Source organism: Rhinichthys klamathensis, unplaced genomic scaffold (assembly GCF_029890125.1).
Source record: "Rhinichthys klamathensis goyatoka isolate OS25496 unplaced genomic scaffold, OSU_Roscu_1.1 h1tg000277l_1, whole genome shotgun sequence".
Lineage (NCBI taxonomy): Eukaryota > Metazoa > Chordata > Actinopteri > Cypriniformes > Leuciscidae > Rhinichthys > Rhinichthys klamathensis.
In genome coordinates, this window is record NW_026606796.1 from 1,105,145 (window position 1) to 1,122,705 (window position 17,561).

Below are 17,561 nucleotides of genomic sequence, written 5' to 3' on the forward strand. Positions count from 1 at the left end.
CTATTTATAATATTAATTATTCACAGTAATCGGGGTATTTATATAGATGCCTTTTAAATTTTAGGATGGCAGTCCCTATCACGAGGATAATCATATGTGGGCGTCCTTTACATCTAAAAGATTGAAAGATGATGATGATGATAAAAATTGTTTATTGAATAATAATTGTGTATTTTTAAGCACAGATACAAGAAGTGTTGTTATATCAAACTGCTTCACAACAACACCTTTTCCCTTTTATATCTTATTTGTGAATGCAAATATACCCCAATAATCATGATTAAACAACAAAAGCATTGCTAAGGCAAGGACAATAATAAGTAGGCCTAATGCAAAATATAAAAGTAGCCTATTATAGTATATGGTTTAAATGATTAAATAACAACTGGTTTAAAATGATTAAATGATGAATAAAATAGCCGTATAAAAAACAACAATGTCAAATAATTAAAAAAAAATTATGAGCTGGGCCTAATTGTGGGAAAATGAAATGATGGTTGAACCCTTCTTCTTCTTCTTCTTCTTTCCTTTTTACTTTGCTTTATTCAATGGTTTGAAATAACCAGTATAGGCTACTTATTCAAAATGGGGTTTTGTGCTCTGGTCACAAATGTGATTATACTGACTTGTGTAATGTGTATGTGTAGGCTACAGTAGTCTAATGTGATCACAAAGCAATCTAATATAACAATAACAATTATATTGTTATAAATATTAGGCTATATACTTTTTTCCTTTTGGCACTCTCTTATAATCTGCTATATTTGTTATATTTAATCCCTTGGCGACTAATATCTTCCTTTCCGCAACTTGTCTGTGAAATGTAGGCTATAGCCTACACAGTGACAAATACTAATAATATAAAAACAATACATTTAATATAGGGCTCGGTGACACAAGGTCTACTAATTGAACACCTTTTACCTTATAGTGCCTTTACTGCACTGCAGTGAATCACTTCCAAAATTCGGGGAAGGTCACGTTTGGCGAGGCAGGATGTGTTTGTACTGCGCAAAACCTCAAGTCTGGATTTAAGCCTGACGTCAGGGGAGGCCAATAGCGCTTCGGGGGACAGTAATACAGCACTGATCATTGAGCAGCAAATACTAGCCGATATACGGTTTTCTGTTGTGACAAAACGAGTGCTTCCAGCAGGGGGCGCATGTCGGCTCCATTCAGTTCCATTCATATCTCAGGAGGTTTTTTGTTTTACTTGAGACGTTTGTAGGCCTATACTTAAACATTCGTTTAAATGTAATTTTAAGGATTTGTACATGATATATAAATACAATTCGGTCAAAGCAATCTTTATAAAACAATGTTAAATCCTTATGTATGCTACTATCCTGCAAACGACTGTGTGTTATTCCATTCCAATGTAGGGCCTAGTTATTCCATTAGCGCAAATAAAAGTAACAGAGAACACATTACAACGCCTTGCGCTGCTTTAGCAGTCTGTACCATATTTTTTGCATTGACAGAAAATTGGGTGGAAGTTATATAATGTTAAATTATTAATATTAATATGTACCCAGACAGAAACATAGTGTCGGCCCAGATCCGGCCCACATCTGGGCTGTGAGGATTCCAGGTCTACCAGATGTGGGCCGGATCTGGGCCGATACTATGTTGCTGTGTGGGTAGGCTGTTTCAACTTACGTTATGCCAGCTATGCTTAATACAATGTTGTTCATTATAGAATATACTGTGAAATAACATTTATCTTGATATTATGTTTTTATTTGTTAATATTATGCATAATTAACATCCGGTCCTCTAATCCCCGCCCATTTAGACACTTTGATTCATGCCCACTGCCGCTCTACCCTCTTATTTTGTTTCTACATCACTGATACGCATCTGCATCCCATCGCTCAAGCTCTCGGAGAACAGGGGATACAGGGATGATGATGATGATGATGTTAAACACACCGAGAAACTGTGTCATATAGAGAGCATCTCACTCCGCTTTGCATCTTGGCCAAGGATGCCGACCACGGAGACAGAGACAGCCTTATAACAGGGCTTCAGTCTGCCGGACGCAAAAAGCAGCTTGTGTCTGCAGACAACACAACGAGGGACTCTGTACGGAGCTTACAGGGCATTAAGAGCACCAACTAATCCTGTCCGTGGCCAAAAATATAAAAGCGAAGAGCAAAATTACGGGCTTTTGCGCGAAGAAGGAAATGTTCGGACTACAGAAGACGAAGCAGCAATAGGATTGCAATCATTCAGTGTTATTTTAATTTTTGGCTTTTTGAAATGGGAGCTTTGACAAGCCGTCAGAATGCAGGAGTGGAGGAGATCGATATACCATCCAGTTCTGTTTACAGATACCCACCCAAATCCGGTGAGAAAATAATACATTTATATATTAAACAAATATTATATTAGGCTATATTGTATTATATTCATATATCGTATTATTACAATGGAATACTGTTCTTATTACTCTTACTGTATACTATATTAGGCTATATATCTAAATAAATGAACGGTTAAGCCCAATAGAGAACCCCAAGCTTGTTCTGATTTTATAGGCCTACAGATTCATAGGCTAGTTATTGGGAAATATTATATATAAAATAAGGCAGTTAAGATAAACTTGGCTTGTAGAATTTAGTTAAATTATTTTCTTGCAATAGAAATGCGAGAGTTCATTTTAACTCCAAGGGGCCAGGGCCACCACCCACTGTTTCTTGGTCAGCAAGTCTGTATCTGAGTAGCACAGTAGGCCCATAGATGCTTGCCTTTATATTGAGATGGGGCCCATCATTCCCAGTGGTGCTGTGTCTACTGAAATGCACCACAATTAGAGCTAATGTATCAATTATTTCGAACTCAGCATTAAACCTGAATCTGAAATAAGTGTCCACAGCACTGTAGGTAAAAGGAATTTATTGTGAGCTATATGTGGTTTACATAGCTTCTGCTAACCCAATACATTAACTTACTATGTTAATTTTCAGATAAGATAACCTTCCTGTATGTTTAGAAAACGCAGCACTCATCAAGCTAGTTTTATAATGACTGTTTTACAAATCTTTAGATTGTTGAGGAGACAGGCAGATGAAAAGATGAATGTCGGTGTGTTAACCACTAGTAACCAGATACGCTATACGTGCAGCCTGGGACTTGTGCCTGATTCTGGCTTCCTTCTGCTCCAGTTTCAAGCTTGTTCATCTATCTACCCTTGTATCTTCCCATGGCGGTTGCCTATATCCTCTGTCTGCCCTTGAGCTTGTCTTTCTTTAATCTATTGGTTCCCCAGTCTACTATATCTGTCTTAATTTATAAACCTTTCAGTTGTCTTGTGTCCAGACTTCACTCTGGAGGATTGGAGGTTTTTGCATCTACTTATCATTTTATGCTCCATTTAGTAGTCTACATGTTGCTAAAGAATTAAAATGTGCATCTGTTACCTTGAAGAGCTGCTTCTACCTCATCTGAAAGCTAAAATGACTTGGTGTTAGTGTAATACAATGCAGTCAGGTTAAATCAGTCGAAATTGTATTTTTGACTTAAATAAAACCAGTTCATTTGTTACCACACAAATGTTACCGTAAATTAGTAACTTTTTTATGTTTTGAATAAAACATTTTGACAGTGCTGAGAGACAGTGGGTTGGTGATGCACATTAAGTTGAAAAGAAATGATGAACTCTTTGGAACACTCTACATTTTTGTGTGACAAATGTACATATAAATGTATTCAATTATCTGTAACATTTGATCTGTTCGTTGTCATGCAGGGAATTATTTTGCTAGCCATTTTATTATGGGAGGAGAGAAGTTTGATTCAACACATCCTGAAGGCTACCTCTTTGGTGAAAACACTGACCTCAACTTCCTAGGCAACAGACCAGTTGTGGTAAGATTACATTTCAATTCCTGGTAAAAATATAGTTTAGATGCAGCCATTTTTGACTGATTATTATAGGAGGTCATGAAACCAATGATTCTGTTCCATTCATTGATCTTATCATGTGATCTCATTTTCAAAATTGATCAAAAACATAATGCCTCATGACTCATTTTATTACATTACATATAAATTACAGATATTTTACAAATGGTATAATTATTTAAAATTACATATAACTTTTATATAATATTTTATATTATTAACATATTTTAAAACATTTAAAAAATAATTATTTTTAAATATATTTTTATGTTCAATAATATGAATATAATATGAATTAATATAATGCATATTCATACATTTACATAAATATGTATTTTCCTCATAATTCTGACTCATATTTGAGCTGTTATGAGGTCTGCTTAGGACTGTTACTTTAACTGGATATTCACGCTAGTTTCATGTAAATTACTATATGTTGGTGGAAGCTTCTATAATTCACAGGATTATATGTGTAATTCTGGCTCAATGTCTCATAATTGTTTATTGCTTTACTTCATCCAGAGCTTTATCCTGATATGTACTGCATGTGTGCTTTATGAATGCATACATGTATTTCTGTATGCGGTGGGTCTTTTATTTACACTATGTGCATTAGCTGCGGGGCCCGTCTCTAAGCAGACAGGCTAGTGATGCTGTGGATTTAAGCAACGGCTTACCGCAAGTAGTACAGAGAGCCACATTCAGTCTGAACTCCCGGGAGGGGAAAAGGGGAGGCAACAGGCTCACCCAGTGTTGACCCACACACGTACACATGCGTGGTGCCTCTCTGGCACGTGGGCATGCCTGTGCATTGCGTTTTTCCAGAGGAAACGCACACACGCATGCATCGACAAAACAGCTTGTTTGGAGATCAGTGGATGTCACCTTTATTGTAATGTGGATTTGTTGCCAGATTGTTTTCCAATTTGGTAAAAGATTATATTTGTGTATCAGATATGTCAGCTGATAAAACAGGGCAAAATGTTTCTCCAACATTGATTGTAATAAACAATAACTTCACCCTGACTCCAAAGTGTTTATTGTGCTGTGATTGTGATTGTAGTTCCCGTACAATGCTCCCCCTCCTCCTGAGCCGGTCAAGACCCTCCGCAGTCTCATCAACATCCGAAAAGACACTCTGCGGCTTGTCCGGTGAGATTGTCCTCACAAATACCTTTACTACACTATATTCAAATCATGTGATGTGTGTAGTTTTCTTTCCTGTATTGACGTATTTGTTAAAACAGGACATTTGGATGGGACATGTTGAAGGGATTGTCCCTTTTTAAAAGTCTTTAGTTATGATTACAGCCATGAACCTTGATTCAAAACCTACTTTTTTGGTTGATACTTGTATTTGTATTTTATATCATATTCTATAGAGCATCTGATTAGATAAAACCCTGATGTTACATTTATTAAATATATTATGTATCTTTCTGCATATTACTGTTGTGAAACATTTTTGCTAAAATCTTAACTGGACATCTAGTAAAATTTGAAATTTTGACTTCAGGTGTAGTGAAGACATGAAGCTTCCTGGACAGGAAGTTGGGAAAAGCCACAGCTGCTACAATATTGAGTTTACCTTTGATGCCGACACACAAGTTGCCATCACTATATACTACCAAGCCATTGAAGAGTTTCACAATGGTGTGCCAATGTAAGTTAAGCATTAGACACACATTGAATATTCCTTTTTTTTGATTATTTATTAATAAAACACATCAAGCTGAGCCTTTACCAGTTGATCGAAGAGCAGCAAGTTGGGAAATGACATCAAAGCTTGGGTTTTATCGCTCTGTTCATTGTGTGTTGTTGACAGATACTTGCCGCAGGACAGCTCTCTGCAGTCAGAGACGGTGCATTTCAAACGCGGCGTCTGCCAACAGTTCTGTCTGCCCTCTCATTACGTCAACTTATCAGAATGGGCAGATGAGGAGGTAACACATCTGCTAGCTGTGTCCTTGTTTTGTGTCTATGTGTTTTTGCATTTTGGGGTTTAAAATAGGTCAGATTGAAATTTAATTAGTCCTAATCTGACTCATTAATAAAATCATTGAGCAGTTCATGATGCATGTCGTTGGTGCACTTTGGTTAAACCTGGTTTTGTGGTTTATTGTTACACAGCTTTTGTTTGACATGGATAGAGACATCTACCCCATGGTTGTACAAGCAGTTGTGGATGAGGGAGACGGTGAGTTGGATGTAATTGGATATAATATGTAGAAACATATTTTGGAAATATATATAAATATCTTGGACCATGTTTTTGTTGTTGTGCAGAACACTTGGGACACTCCCATGTTCTTCTTGCATCCTTTGAGAAGGTATGTTTTTTGTGTAAAAAATATTTTTTATATTTTTATACACCACTGTTCAAAAGTTTGGGGTCGTTAAGATTTTTAATGTTTTTGAAAGAAGATCACTAAGGCTGTTTTTATTTGATTAAAAAGACAGTAAAACCAGCTATATTGTGAAATATTATTTCAATCAAAAATAACTGCTTTATATTTGTATATTTGTAAACTGTAATTTATTCCTGTGAATTTCTAACAGCCATTATTCCAGTGTTCAGTGCCACATGATTCTTCAGAAATTATTTTAATATGCTGATTTGGTGCGTTCTCAGTTGAACTGCTTAATATTTTTGTAGAAACCATTATACATTTTCTAGCATTTTTTGATGAATAAAGTTAAAAAGAACAGCATTTATATTGAATTGTTTGAATAAAAGAATTAAATGAAGTTCCTAAACGTAAGTTAGGGAGGAGCGAGCCCATCCAATCTTTCAATCAACAAACAGAGTATATAAGCAGCCGCTTACCTCTCCCGAGTATCAGCTGTTCCAGTATCCCTCCACCTCCCCAAACTCCACCTTCATCTTAGGTACCTTGCCCTTTAATTAACAGGTCCTACATTTAGCCACTGGGGGGTATATCAGAGCTCGAGTTGAAGCTGCTTCATCGAGCCCCTCTCCAGCGGACAGCAAGCCAAATAAGTTTAACCTAATATCTTAAAGATTTTATGGGCAAACAAACTCGTTAAAAATGAAAAAAAGAAATGCTCATACTGTGTTCTGAAATGCAAATAAGGACTGGATTAAACAGTAAAAGTGTGCAGTTGTACTATTTCTACCTGATCTAACCCTTAAAATGATCATTCAGGTAATCGGAGTGTTTTAAATAACTTTTTAGTGTAATTAAAACCAGTTTAGTTTATCTGACAAAAATAGATTTACTGTGACGACTAGTGATTATATAATATTGCTGTCTTTTTCTTGCTGTCCAGCATATGGATGGAAGTTTCTGTGTCAAGCCTCTGAAACAGAAACAAGTGGTAAGGGCCCTCTTACTATTTATGTAAAATGGCTTTTGAAATATACAAATTTTCTTTGGCATTGCTAATTATCAAATTTTCAATAAACCTCTTAAGCCTATCATCATTTTATCTTAGGTGGATGGTGTCAGTTACCTGCTGCAGGAGATCTACGGCATAGAGAACAAATACAATAGTCAAGAATCAAAGGTACATCATCATCCACTTCACAAAAAGAACAGACAACATCTGTCACTTTTAAGCTTTCATTCATTACTTGGTATAAAAATGTAGAAAATGACACGCTCAAATTTACAGGTGGCTGAAGATGAGATTAGCGACAACAGCGCTGAATGTGTGGTGTGTTTGTCAGACGTGCGGGACACACTTATCCTGCCCTGCAGACACCTGTGCCTGTGCAATGCCTGTGCAGACACACTGCGTTACCAGGCCAACTGTTGCCCCATCTGTCGACTACGTAAGCACCAACCCCTGTACCAGACTCATTCAACACGACTCTCTGATTAAGATTATTATATTTATGAAAATATAATATTGCTTAGATAATATTTGCATTTATAGTAGTGTCTCATACATTAATGTTTTGGTGTATATTTCAATGAATAAAATACTGGACTCCGTTCACACTAAGAACGATAGCTATAAAGATAACTATAGCGATAATAACTATATTTTTATAACTATAGCGATAATAACCACACCCACCCATGCACGATAACATTCTGTTTATTATAAACATGCACAGCAGTTATGTCTTCTGCCACTTTAAATGCTCAAGCTCTTTGAAGCAGTATGGATTCTGATAGGCTGTCAATGTTTTTATCAGCTGGAAAAAAAATTTTTTTTGAAAGGGATTATTCCTCTGCTGTTAATTGTTATAGTTGTGGTGTGGACTCTGCTATTCTTTTAAATTTAAAATGATTTTTATTTATATCTGAATTGTTAACGTTATAGTTATCATCCTTGAAGTAAACGGGCCTGTATTCATGCTAGTTGATGCTATTTTTTAACAAAAGACATTTATTCAAGTTGTTTATCTATGTTTGTATTGTCTCTGATAAAATATTTGACTCATTTAAATTTTAGCGTTTCGTGCCCTCCTTCAAATACGAGCGATGAGGAAAAAACTGAGCCCGCTCACACCTACTGGATTTAACCCTGTCATCACCTCGCAGACGTCAGATTCAGAGGAGCACTCGGTAACACTACATTTGGTTCACAGTGTTCATACATAGCTTTATTCATATACTGTATATACACTCACCTAAATGATTATTAGGAACACCTGTTCAATTTCTCATTAATGCAATTATCTAATCAACCAATCACATGGCAGTTGCTTCAATGCATTTAGGGGTGTGGTCCTGGTCAAGACAATCTCATGAACTCCAAACTGAATGTCAGAATGGGAAAGAAAGGTGATTTAAGCAATTTTGAGCGCGGCATGATTGTTGGTGCCAGACGGGCCGGTCTGAGTATTTCACAATCTGCTCAGTTACTGGGATTTTCACGCACAACCATTTCTAGGGTTTACAAAGAATGGTGTGAAAAGGGAAAAACATCCAGAATGCGGCAGTCCTGTGGGCGAAAATGCCTTGTTGATGCTAGAGGTCAGAGGAGAATGGGCCGACTGATTCAAGCTGATAGAAGAGCAACTTTGACTGAAATAACCACTCGTTACAACCGAGGTATGCAGCAAAGCATTTGTGAAGCCACAACACGCACAACCTTGAGGCGGATGGGCTACAACAGCAGAAGACCCCACCGGGTACCACTCATCTTCACTACAAATAGGAAAAAGAGGCTACAATTTGCAAGAGCTCACCAAAATTGGACAGTTGAAGACTGTAAAATGTTGCCTGGTCTGATGAGTCTCGATTTCTGTTGAGACATTCAGATGGTAGAGTCAGAATTTGGCGTAAACAGAATGAGAACATGGATCCATCATGCCTTGTTACCACTGTGCAGGCTGGTGGTGGTGGTGTAATGGTGTGGGGGATGTTTTCTTGGCACACTTTAGGCCCCTTAGTGCCAATTGGGCATCGTTTAAATGCCACGGCCTACCTGAGCATTGTTTCTGACCATGTCCATCCCTTTATGGCCACCATGTACCCATCCTCTGATGCTGATGGCTACTTCCAGCAGGATAATGCACCATGTCACAAAGCTCGAATAATTTCAAATTGGTTTCTTGAACATGACAATGAGTTCACTGTACTAAAATGGCCCCCACAGTCACCAGATCTCAACCCAATAGAGCATCTTTGGGATGTGGTGGAACGGGAGCCTCGTGCCCTGGATGTGCATCCCACAAATCTTCATCAACTGCAAGATACTATCCTATCAATATGGGCCAACACTTCTAAAGAATGCTTTCAGCACCTTGTTGAATCAATGCCACGTAGAATTAAGGCAGTTCTGAAGGCGAAAGGGGGTCAAACACAGTATTAGTATGGTGTTCCTAATAATCATTTAGGTGAGTGTATATATTCAAATATATTTATAGCGAAATAAATGCAGCCAGGCATTTGAATCTGCTTTATTGAGCCTCATCGATTGTCAAAAACTGAAAATAGCTGATCAAGGGTCCAAAATTAATATATTCCTGGAGCTAAACACGAGTACAGATGGCTGTGGCGAGTACATAAAACTTTGTTAGGAGTACTAACGTCAGTGGTTTAAGTAGTCAGACTCTCTCTGATGTAAGTAAGGAGCACATTTTAAAATGGCGCTATTATGCTATATTAAAGGTTCGTAATTTTGTTTTGGAGGTCTCCTACAATAGGTTTATATGCATCCAAGGTCAAAAAAACTAAAAATTTATCATAATATACATTGCACTTCACCTAATTTCTCAAAGAGTTTGAAGATTCAGTCGCTCTAAACCCCTCCTTGCAGCAAGTCTACTTTGCTCTGATTGGTCAGACGGCCCAGTCGGTTGTGATTGGTCTTACAGCGCGTGTCAGAAACGAAACTCCTATTACCATATCTGAATTTCAGCTCCGGAGGCTTCCTCAGTGCTTGATACACAGTAATGTGAACGATGGTGTCGGTTTTTCTGAATCAATTCCAGCACGAGTCCTCATCTATTTGAAGTGCACGCAAAGTGGGTTTGCAGCACTGAAAACAGCGTCTTCTTGACATGTTGAGGGCTGGTCAAAGTAGATGTCATTTGCGGGGAACCAAAGAAGACCATAGGCTGGCAATATGCAAATTTGTCGATTCTTTCTATTAGGAGACAATAACTTTATTTGTTGTGCACTGTGATCTTTAAACCTTTGCAGACATTTTACATTCACAAACAGCTATATTACACAATGCATAAAAGGGAATATTCAAAAAAGCATAATAGGGGCACTTTAATGCAAAAACATACTGTATGCACCATCTATTCATACTAAAGGTGAAAATGTTGTTATGCTTACAAACTGTACTGCTGTTCATGGCCACATGTATATTTACTACAGGCATCAGAGCACATCCCACCTGGCTTTGAGGCTGTGTCCCTGTTGGAGGCCTTGAATGGGCCCCTGAACCCGTCGCCATCTGCTCCTCCACTTCAGGGCCTCACCAGGGGCCATGTTTCTGGATCTACGCCCACATATGGCAGCGATAGCCACCACACACCCGTGCGCTCCCTCTCACCACTAGAACACTCTGTCAACTCTAGCCAGAATGGGAAACACAAGAAGAGTGGCTCTAAGTGAGTGAGCCCTAACTGAAAGATTTAATAGTGTAGTATTTTGGTATTACTGGTATAACCTTTTAATTATTGTCTGCAAAACATTTCCTGGGTGTTATTAAAACAGTCAATTTACAGCTTTTCCTAAAGGTTAAATTATGGCCTGAAGAACAAGGCAGAGAAGTGAGTCCTTGCTAATCATGTATTCTGGGAACTCTCTAGATCCCTCTCCCAGAATTCTTCAGTGCTGCCTGAGGAGGAGGATGAGAAGTCATGCAGTGAGTCTGAAGTGCAAACGTGCAGGAGAAAATTGCATGTAGAACAGCAAGAGGTACAAGCATCTCAAACATTTATAAATGTATTTTATACATATTATTGTATGCATGTAAAAAACAATATTTTTAAATATTATCACGATTTCAAATAACTTTTAACCATTTTAATATATTTTAAAATTATTATTTTTTCCTGTGATGGCAAAGCTTAATTTTCAGCATCTTTACTCAGGGCTTCAGTGTCACATGCTCCTTCAGAAATCATTCTAATATGCTGATTTTGTGCTCAAGAAATATTTCTTATTATTATCAATGTATATATTTATACTGTATATATATATATATATATATATAATGTATGTATGAGCCAAATTCACATTTTATGGAAGATTATATAATACTTGCAGTATTATAGAATTTACCCCCATATTTATAATACAGTGTCATCACGTCCATCTGATTATCATTATGTTTGTATTTTCCTGCAGTCTGGAGTGACTCCTGAAAGTGACAACCTCACTCTGTCATCCTCGGGGGCCATAGATCAGTCCTCCTGCAACGGCACCCCTCTCTCCTCTACGATCACCTCCCCAGAGGGTACAGCTTTTCAGTGAACTAAATCTAACTCACTGAAACACACATCAGAGCTCACTCTTTTTCATTTGTTTGTCTTTCTCTTCCTGCCCTCTTCAGACCCAGTAAGCAGCAGCCTGGCCCAGTCTGTGATGTCAATGGCGTCCTCTCATAGCCAGCACTCTCAGATTAGCACCGACACACTCTCTTCAATGTCCGGATCCTACATGGCTGGGGCAGAGGGAGAGGAGGCCGCAGAGACCCCAGCAGGGAGCCGAGCCCCTTCCCAACATGAGGGTGAGGTAAGTCAGTTAGAAGGCATGGATGCAGGACAATTCATCACTTTTGTTTGTTATCTTTAGATGCTTTAGTTGATGCTGATTTTATAGTTTTTATCACCTGAGCATCAAACAGTATTTGTAGTCATGTAGCCTAGTGGTTATAATCTAGGTTTCCAGGCTAATGAATAATCTAAATATATCTGATAATTTTAAGATTGGGATTTCCAGGCCTGGAAAAATCATGGAAATTAATTAAATAAAAAAAGACAACTCTAGAAAAGAGTGCAACACTCACTCTACAAACATAAATGTAACTATTTTTTTAAAATCAAATTAATGACGTTCGAAACATCATTGTTTTTAAAGAAATAAAGTTACATTTATGTTTGTAGAGTGAGTTTTGCACTCGATTTGGATTTTTTTTACCTCTATACTTTGTTTCTGCATTTCAATTTTGGTTTAAAATTAAAAATATAAAGGCATTCAAAATTCTATTTATTATTTAATTTAATGTAAAACACTATTTTGGATGAAATGTGCTATATAAATAAGCTTTCCTTGCCTATTTCATTGGCTAGAAATTATTCTTTGTGAAATTATTCTTTGTGAAAAATTACAAACAAATGAAAAAGTCATTGGGAAGTCATGGAAATTCATAGGTCAAAAGTTATCAGAACACTGTAACTTCAATCCCAAAACTTCAATCCCCATTGCACAAAAATGTAGAAATGTATGCCAAGAGATGTTTGTGCAAATCATTTTGTGTGTCTTACAGAGACCATATTTACATATGTCCGCAGGAAATCCCCAACGAGGCAAAAGGGCATAACTTTGTGGCTGCCATTCTTGAAGAACAGGATTCAGAGGTGAAACATTCAAACAGCCAAACATCTTAAACCCAGCTATTTGTTTTCTATTTATTATTTATTCAACTGTGTATTTTCGTCTTCAGGGAAATGATGTGACTGAGGAAGATTGTGCATCTCCCACCAAAGAACATGGTAATTGTAACCTCAGCTATTGGCTGTAATTATCACGATTCACGACACTGTACACTAGATTAAGGAGAAAAAACACTGCAATGTAGGTGGCACTTCATCCACAAGACAAGAGCTTCTAAATCTGCCCACACACCTGCTTGATGAATAACTTGTGTTTGCAGGTGGGCCAAGGGTCATTCACTACAAATATAAATATCACATGACTCATTTAAGGCGAATGTAGTTCATTGTTTTATGTTTTGTTTAATCAGCCCACATACAAGTACACTTGGCATTTGAATTTTACAGACACATCCAGTATCTAGCTTTCTACCTATTATTGTATGTATTTAATTTTTTATAATGAGTGTGCATCTGTACTAATACTATAAATTCTTTCAAACAACTAATTGTTGATTTAAAAAAAAGTTTGATATAAGGGATTGAGGTTTTGCTTTTAGAGTTTTCTTTCTATTGTAACTAATTCCCTTTTTGCATATACATTTTTCATCTGTTTCTTATTTAATGTGGTGAATGCTTACTAAATGAGTGTCAAAGCGTTCGCCAGTTGTGTTCTCGTGCATGTGCCGATTGCATCCGCTCTGCTTTCACATGAGTATGTGTGCATCCATCAACCACAGCCATCAATAAATGGCTGCCGAGTAGCATCCTGCACCCTATTGCTCTGACCCTTCACTGCTGTTCTCCACTCGGCTGCTCTGCCCTGCCTCGGCTGCTCTTGTTTGACCTCTGACCTCGCTTGCAGGTGGGCGCAGGAGGAGCGAGGTGCCTTGTCCAGAGTTTGACAATAACAATCAGGGGCAGTCTGACACCCACTGTATGACAGGCCTGGACAATGAGCAGCCTCCTGACGGCCGATTCGCTGGTGAGTGGCAACCTCTCGAACATGGACTTTCTGATTGGAAGGGATTGGGTGAGGCGGTTTCAAGATGTCCCTTTAAAAAAGCAGCTGTTTCTAAAACACTATTGGCTTTTTCTGCTCATGCACGCCCTTTCTTTGACCCTGCTGTAATTTTGTGTAGCATTAATTGGTACAGTGGCCATGCCCCCTCTTTTGTTTGTGTTTATGTGTATGTGTGAGTTTATATCATGTATGACTTGTTTCTATCTCTCTGGGTCATACTAATAATAGCTAAGTTCATGTTCAGTGTCTGCCAGCTCAAAGTAGCTTTGCGTCTCCCTTCATTTCTATGTTCATCACTTCATTTTTCTGCTCATCCTCCCTCTTTTGCCAGCAAATACTATTAATCCCCAACTCTTGGTTACTGTCATCCAGAGAAAGCATTCTCTCTGGAAGGACATTAATGAAGCTTTTCACATGAGATTTGTGATAGTAAAATGTGATTCTTACACACTATTAATCATCAGCATCAGCATCATCATCATCATTATGTTTTTAGTCATCGTGACTACTACACAGTTGAAAATATAAAATTGGCCGAAAAGTACTAGGACACGTAAGCCACACTTAAGTGTCTGAATTTGATTGCATTATGATGATGATCCCCTGCAAAGGACTCCCTTTACAAAACATATAGGTAGCTGTGTATTTTTGTGTAAAAAGAGGCATTTATGTTGTACAAGTACATCATTTTATCAATATGTGTAAATGTTATCTGGAACATTTTTTTAAAGTAAGTATCAAGTTGACAATTTTTTCAATGGAATAAAATAATTGTGAAAAAATGAATGTAAAGGTCAAATTCAGTAAATTGAAACTTTTATTTATAAATTATCTATTTGTAATATAATATAATATATACATTTATTTATTTATCTTTTTACATGTATTTACTAATTTTTACTGAACTTGTGTGGCCTCTAGGGGTTCCCGCAAGCCAGTTTGGAAACCAATTGAATTTTTTGTGAAATGTTTTGATTGAAAAGTATGTCATGTGGTTTGATATTTTATGTAATTCAATGAAATTGATACACTTTCAAGTGCTAATTAAGTGTCCATATACTGTTTGTGGTCATTATCAAGTCCTGCTTAATTATAGGATTTATAGAAAATGAAAATCACTTACTTGAATAGACACTTCTTGAAAGATAAAAGTTTCCAGTGAAAGTGCTTTTTTTTTTCTCAAAAAGACCCTGGCTACCATCATCTTCTCTCATTACCTCTAAGCACCGAGCTTCTCCTCTCTCTCAATCCAACTCTCATTTTCTGTGGATGGCTGGTTGATTCTCTTGATGTGCTGTAAATGTGCTGTGTTCTCTCTCTTTTCTGTCTCTGTTTTTCCTTCCATCATCTCCCATCTCTCTTTCTCTATCTTCCTGGATGTCTGTGGAATGGACAGATGAGGACTCGTGTCCTGTTCACATTGAGGAATAGGTATGGAGCAAGTTAAAAGGCAATGCACAGAGGTCATGGATTCACAAAGAAGTTTCTGCCTTTCCGCCATTCACTATTATCATCAGTGAGATTCTTTGCCTTTTGACCTCTTTGGGTTAAAAGAGCCTTTTCATCATTTACTCAGGATGCATGGTGAATATTCAATACAGGATATTTCAGTTCACAGAAATCTTGGAGAACAATGGATAAAAGTGTCTTGATTTGCATGATGGACATTTTGACCAACCGACTTATTTTAACATTGATCTCCAAGAGATGCTCCAATTTGGGGGAAAAGGTCTAGTTCTTTTAGTTCTTCTATATATCAGTTCTTTCTAAATCACTTTTCCACAAACCCATTATTATTTTACCCTTCACAACTACCTTCATGCCCTCTTTATTTTTCTTCTATATTTTCAACCTGCTATCATCTGTATCTTCTCACGTGGACTTGCTCTGTCACGTGGACTTGCTCTGTCCTGTCTGTTAGGTCTGTTATACCTTGACGTCTATCGTCATGGGCGGGATCCTTTGACTCACCATGCGTCCACCAGCAACATCAACCTGGACGAGCAAGGGGTCACTAATGAGGCAGCAAACTCCAAGAACAAACCTCATCGTGGACCCCTGGCTGTGTGAAATCCTCAATCCACCCAGGCGCAGACCTACTCCAATCCTGAGAGGGATATTTGCCTCTTTCTTCATCCCACCCCTGCCTAAACTCATGCCCACACCAATTACTCATGGATCAAATCCTAAATGCAAACCAGGGAGGATTGACTGTGTGGTTTCCCTTCTCATTTGTGATAGATGTTATGTTTTTAGCACTCTTTTGGTGTTGGTACTTGTGTAAAGCACCACATTTACACCAACGCTCCACCCCCTCATGTGTAGAGATGAAGCAAATCTCCCGATGAAAGACTGGAAAATGAGGACATGATAAAGACTCCAACCTCTGATCCAAGCAATGTTTTTCTCTTAGAGAGCAGGCAAATTTCATGTCAAGGCTGTGCGACTATACTTTTTAAAACGTGTTGTGACGCGTTATAATTGCAGCAAGCACTTTTAACCCCCATGAATTCATAATCAAATCCTGCTGATCTGAATCAACATCCCTTGGGATTTTCCTCAGTAATGTCAGAGAACATTTGTATGAATATTTCAACTTGTACTCCTGGAGATCTGCCCACAATACCCAAGATAGATGTTTCAAAAGAAAATGATGGAAAACAGAGAGATTCATTTTTAGTTTCAATTATAAACTCAATCAATCCGTCACAAGATTTACTTGGAGCAATAACACATATTTGCTCACGTTTCTGCCCTTGTCAGTTTGCTGCAGCTCACTTTGAGCTCTACGTACAGCCCTGCATGTTACAAAGACCCAAAGCTACTGAGCTGCCTAACCTGCGTTACACATGGGAAAACTTGCCTGTGATGTCCTCAGATTGCTAATGTTGATGGTATGTTAAATGTCACAAAGCTACTTTCAAGCTTTTTGTGTGTTGTTTAACAAAATATGTGTTTGTTTCATGTCTAAGGTACAATCTAGCATACATGCCTATATGCTAAAGTTAGTCAGTCGGACTCATATGGATTACTATCGCAGGTACTTTGGTATAGAAGTTCCTTTAAAAGCAATTTTTGTTATGTATTCCTTTTGAAAAGTGTTGCACTTTCCTATAGAGATCCTTGAAAGTGTTTACTTAGCAGTCATTATACAGTGAGAATGAAGGAAAGACTTTGAAAAGTCAAAGTCATGCCACTAACATGAAAAACAATCAACAACTTTCAGTTTTTTTGACAGTTCTGCCAAACCTAATTCACAGTGTTTAAACTTGCTCTTTGTTGCACCAGTGGTACGTTAGTGGTTATTTAATTTAATGGAAATCTTTGGGCTCTCTTTTCAGATCCTGAAAGGGATAGTTTACCTAAAAATGAGAATTCTGAAAGGACCCTATTGACTTTCATTTTATGGACAATAAAATCATTTTCAAGTGATCTTTTATGTTCCACAGAAGAAAAAAAGGCACAGATTTGGAACGACGTGAGGGTGAGTAAATTAAAATAATTTGATATTTTTAGGTGAACTATCCCTTTACCATCATTCCTACAATTCCTTAATCTAATCTAGTTTTCTTGATTCATTAGCACTTGTCTGGACTATTT

The 17,561-nt window shown here is 37.6% G+C and overlaps 1 protein-coding gene across 3 annotated transcripts; it reads left to right on the forward strand.

Annotated features, from left to right (window-relative positions):
• The first annotated feature begins 1,780 nt into the window (after positions 1-1,780).
• rnf157 (ring finger protein 157) lies at positions 1,781-16,634 on the forward strand. Of its 3 annotated transcripts, XM_056268829.1 has the most exons (20): positions 1,782-2,350; positions 3,752-3,870; positions 4,970-5,058; positions 5,423-5,569; positions 5,732-5,849; positions 6,037-6,103; positions 6,193-6,236; positions 7,198-7,245; positions 7,363-7,434; positions 7,543-7,702; positions 8,332-8,444; positions 10,713-10,948; positions 11,150-11,258; positions 11,691-11,799; positions 11,896-12,077; positions 12,857-12,922; positions 13,009-13,057; positions 13,803-13,922; positions 15,358-15,392; positions 15,883-15,970. In XM_056268829.1, the coding sequence occupies exons 1-19, from the start codon at positions 2,263-2,265 to the stop codon at positions 15,390-15,392; spliced, it is 1,971 nt and encodes a 656-aa protein (XP_056124804.1). In that variant the 5' UTR covers positions 1,782-2,262; the 3' UTR covers positions 15,883-15,970. The 3 variants fall into 3 exon arrangements, with proteins under 3 accessions (XP_056124805.1, XP_056124804.1, XP_056124803.1); XM_056268828.1 differs by lacking the exon at positions 15,358-15,392 and having other exon boundaries at positions 15,883-16,634; XM_056268830.1 differs by lacking the exons at positions 13,803-13,922; positions 15,358-15,392 and having other exon boundaries at positions 1,781-2,350; positions 15,883-16,634.
• The last annotated feature ends 927 nt before the right edge of the window (positions 16,635-17,561 follow it).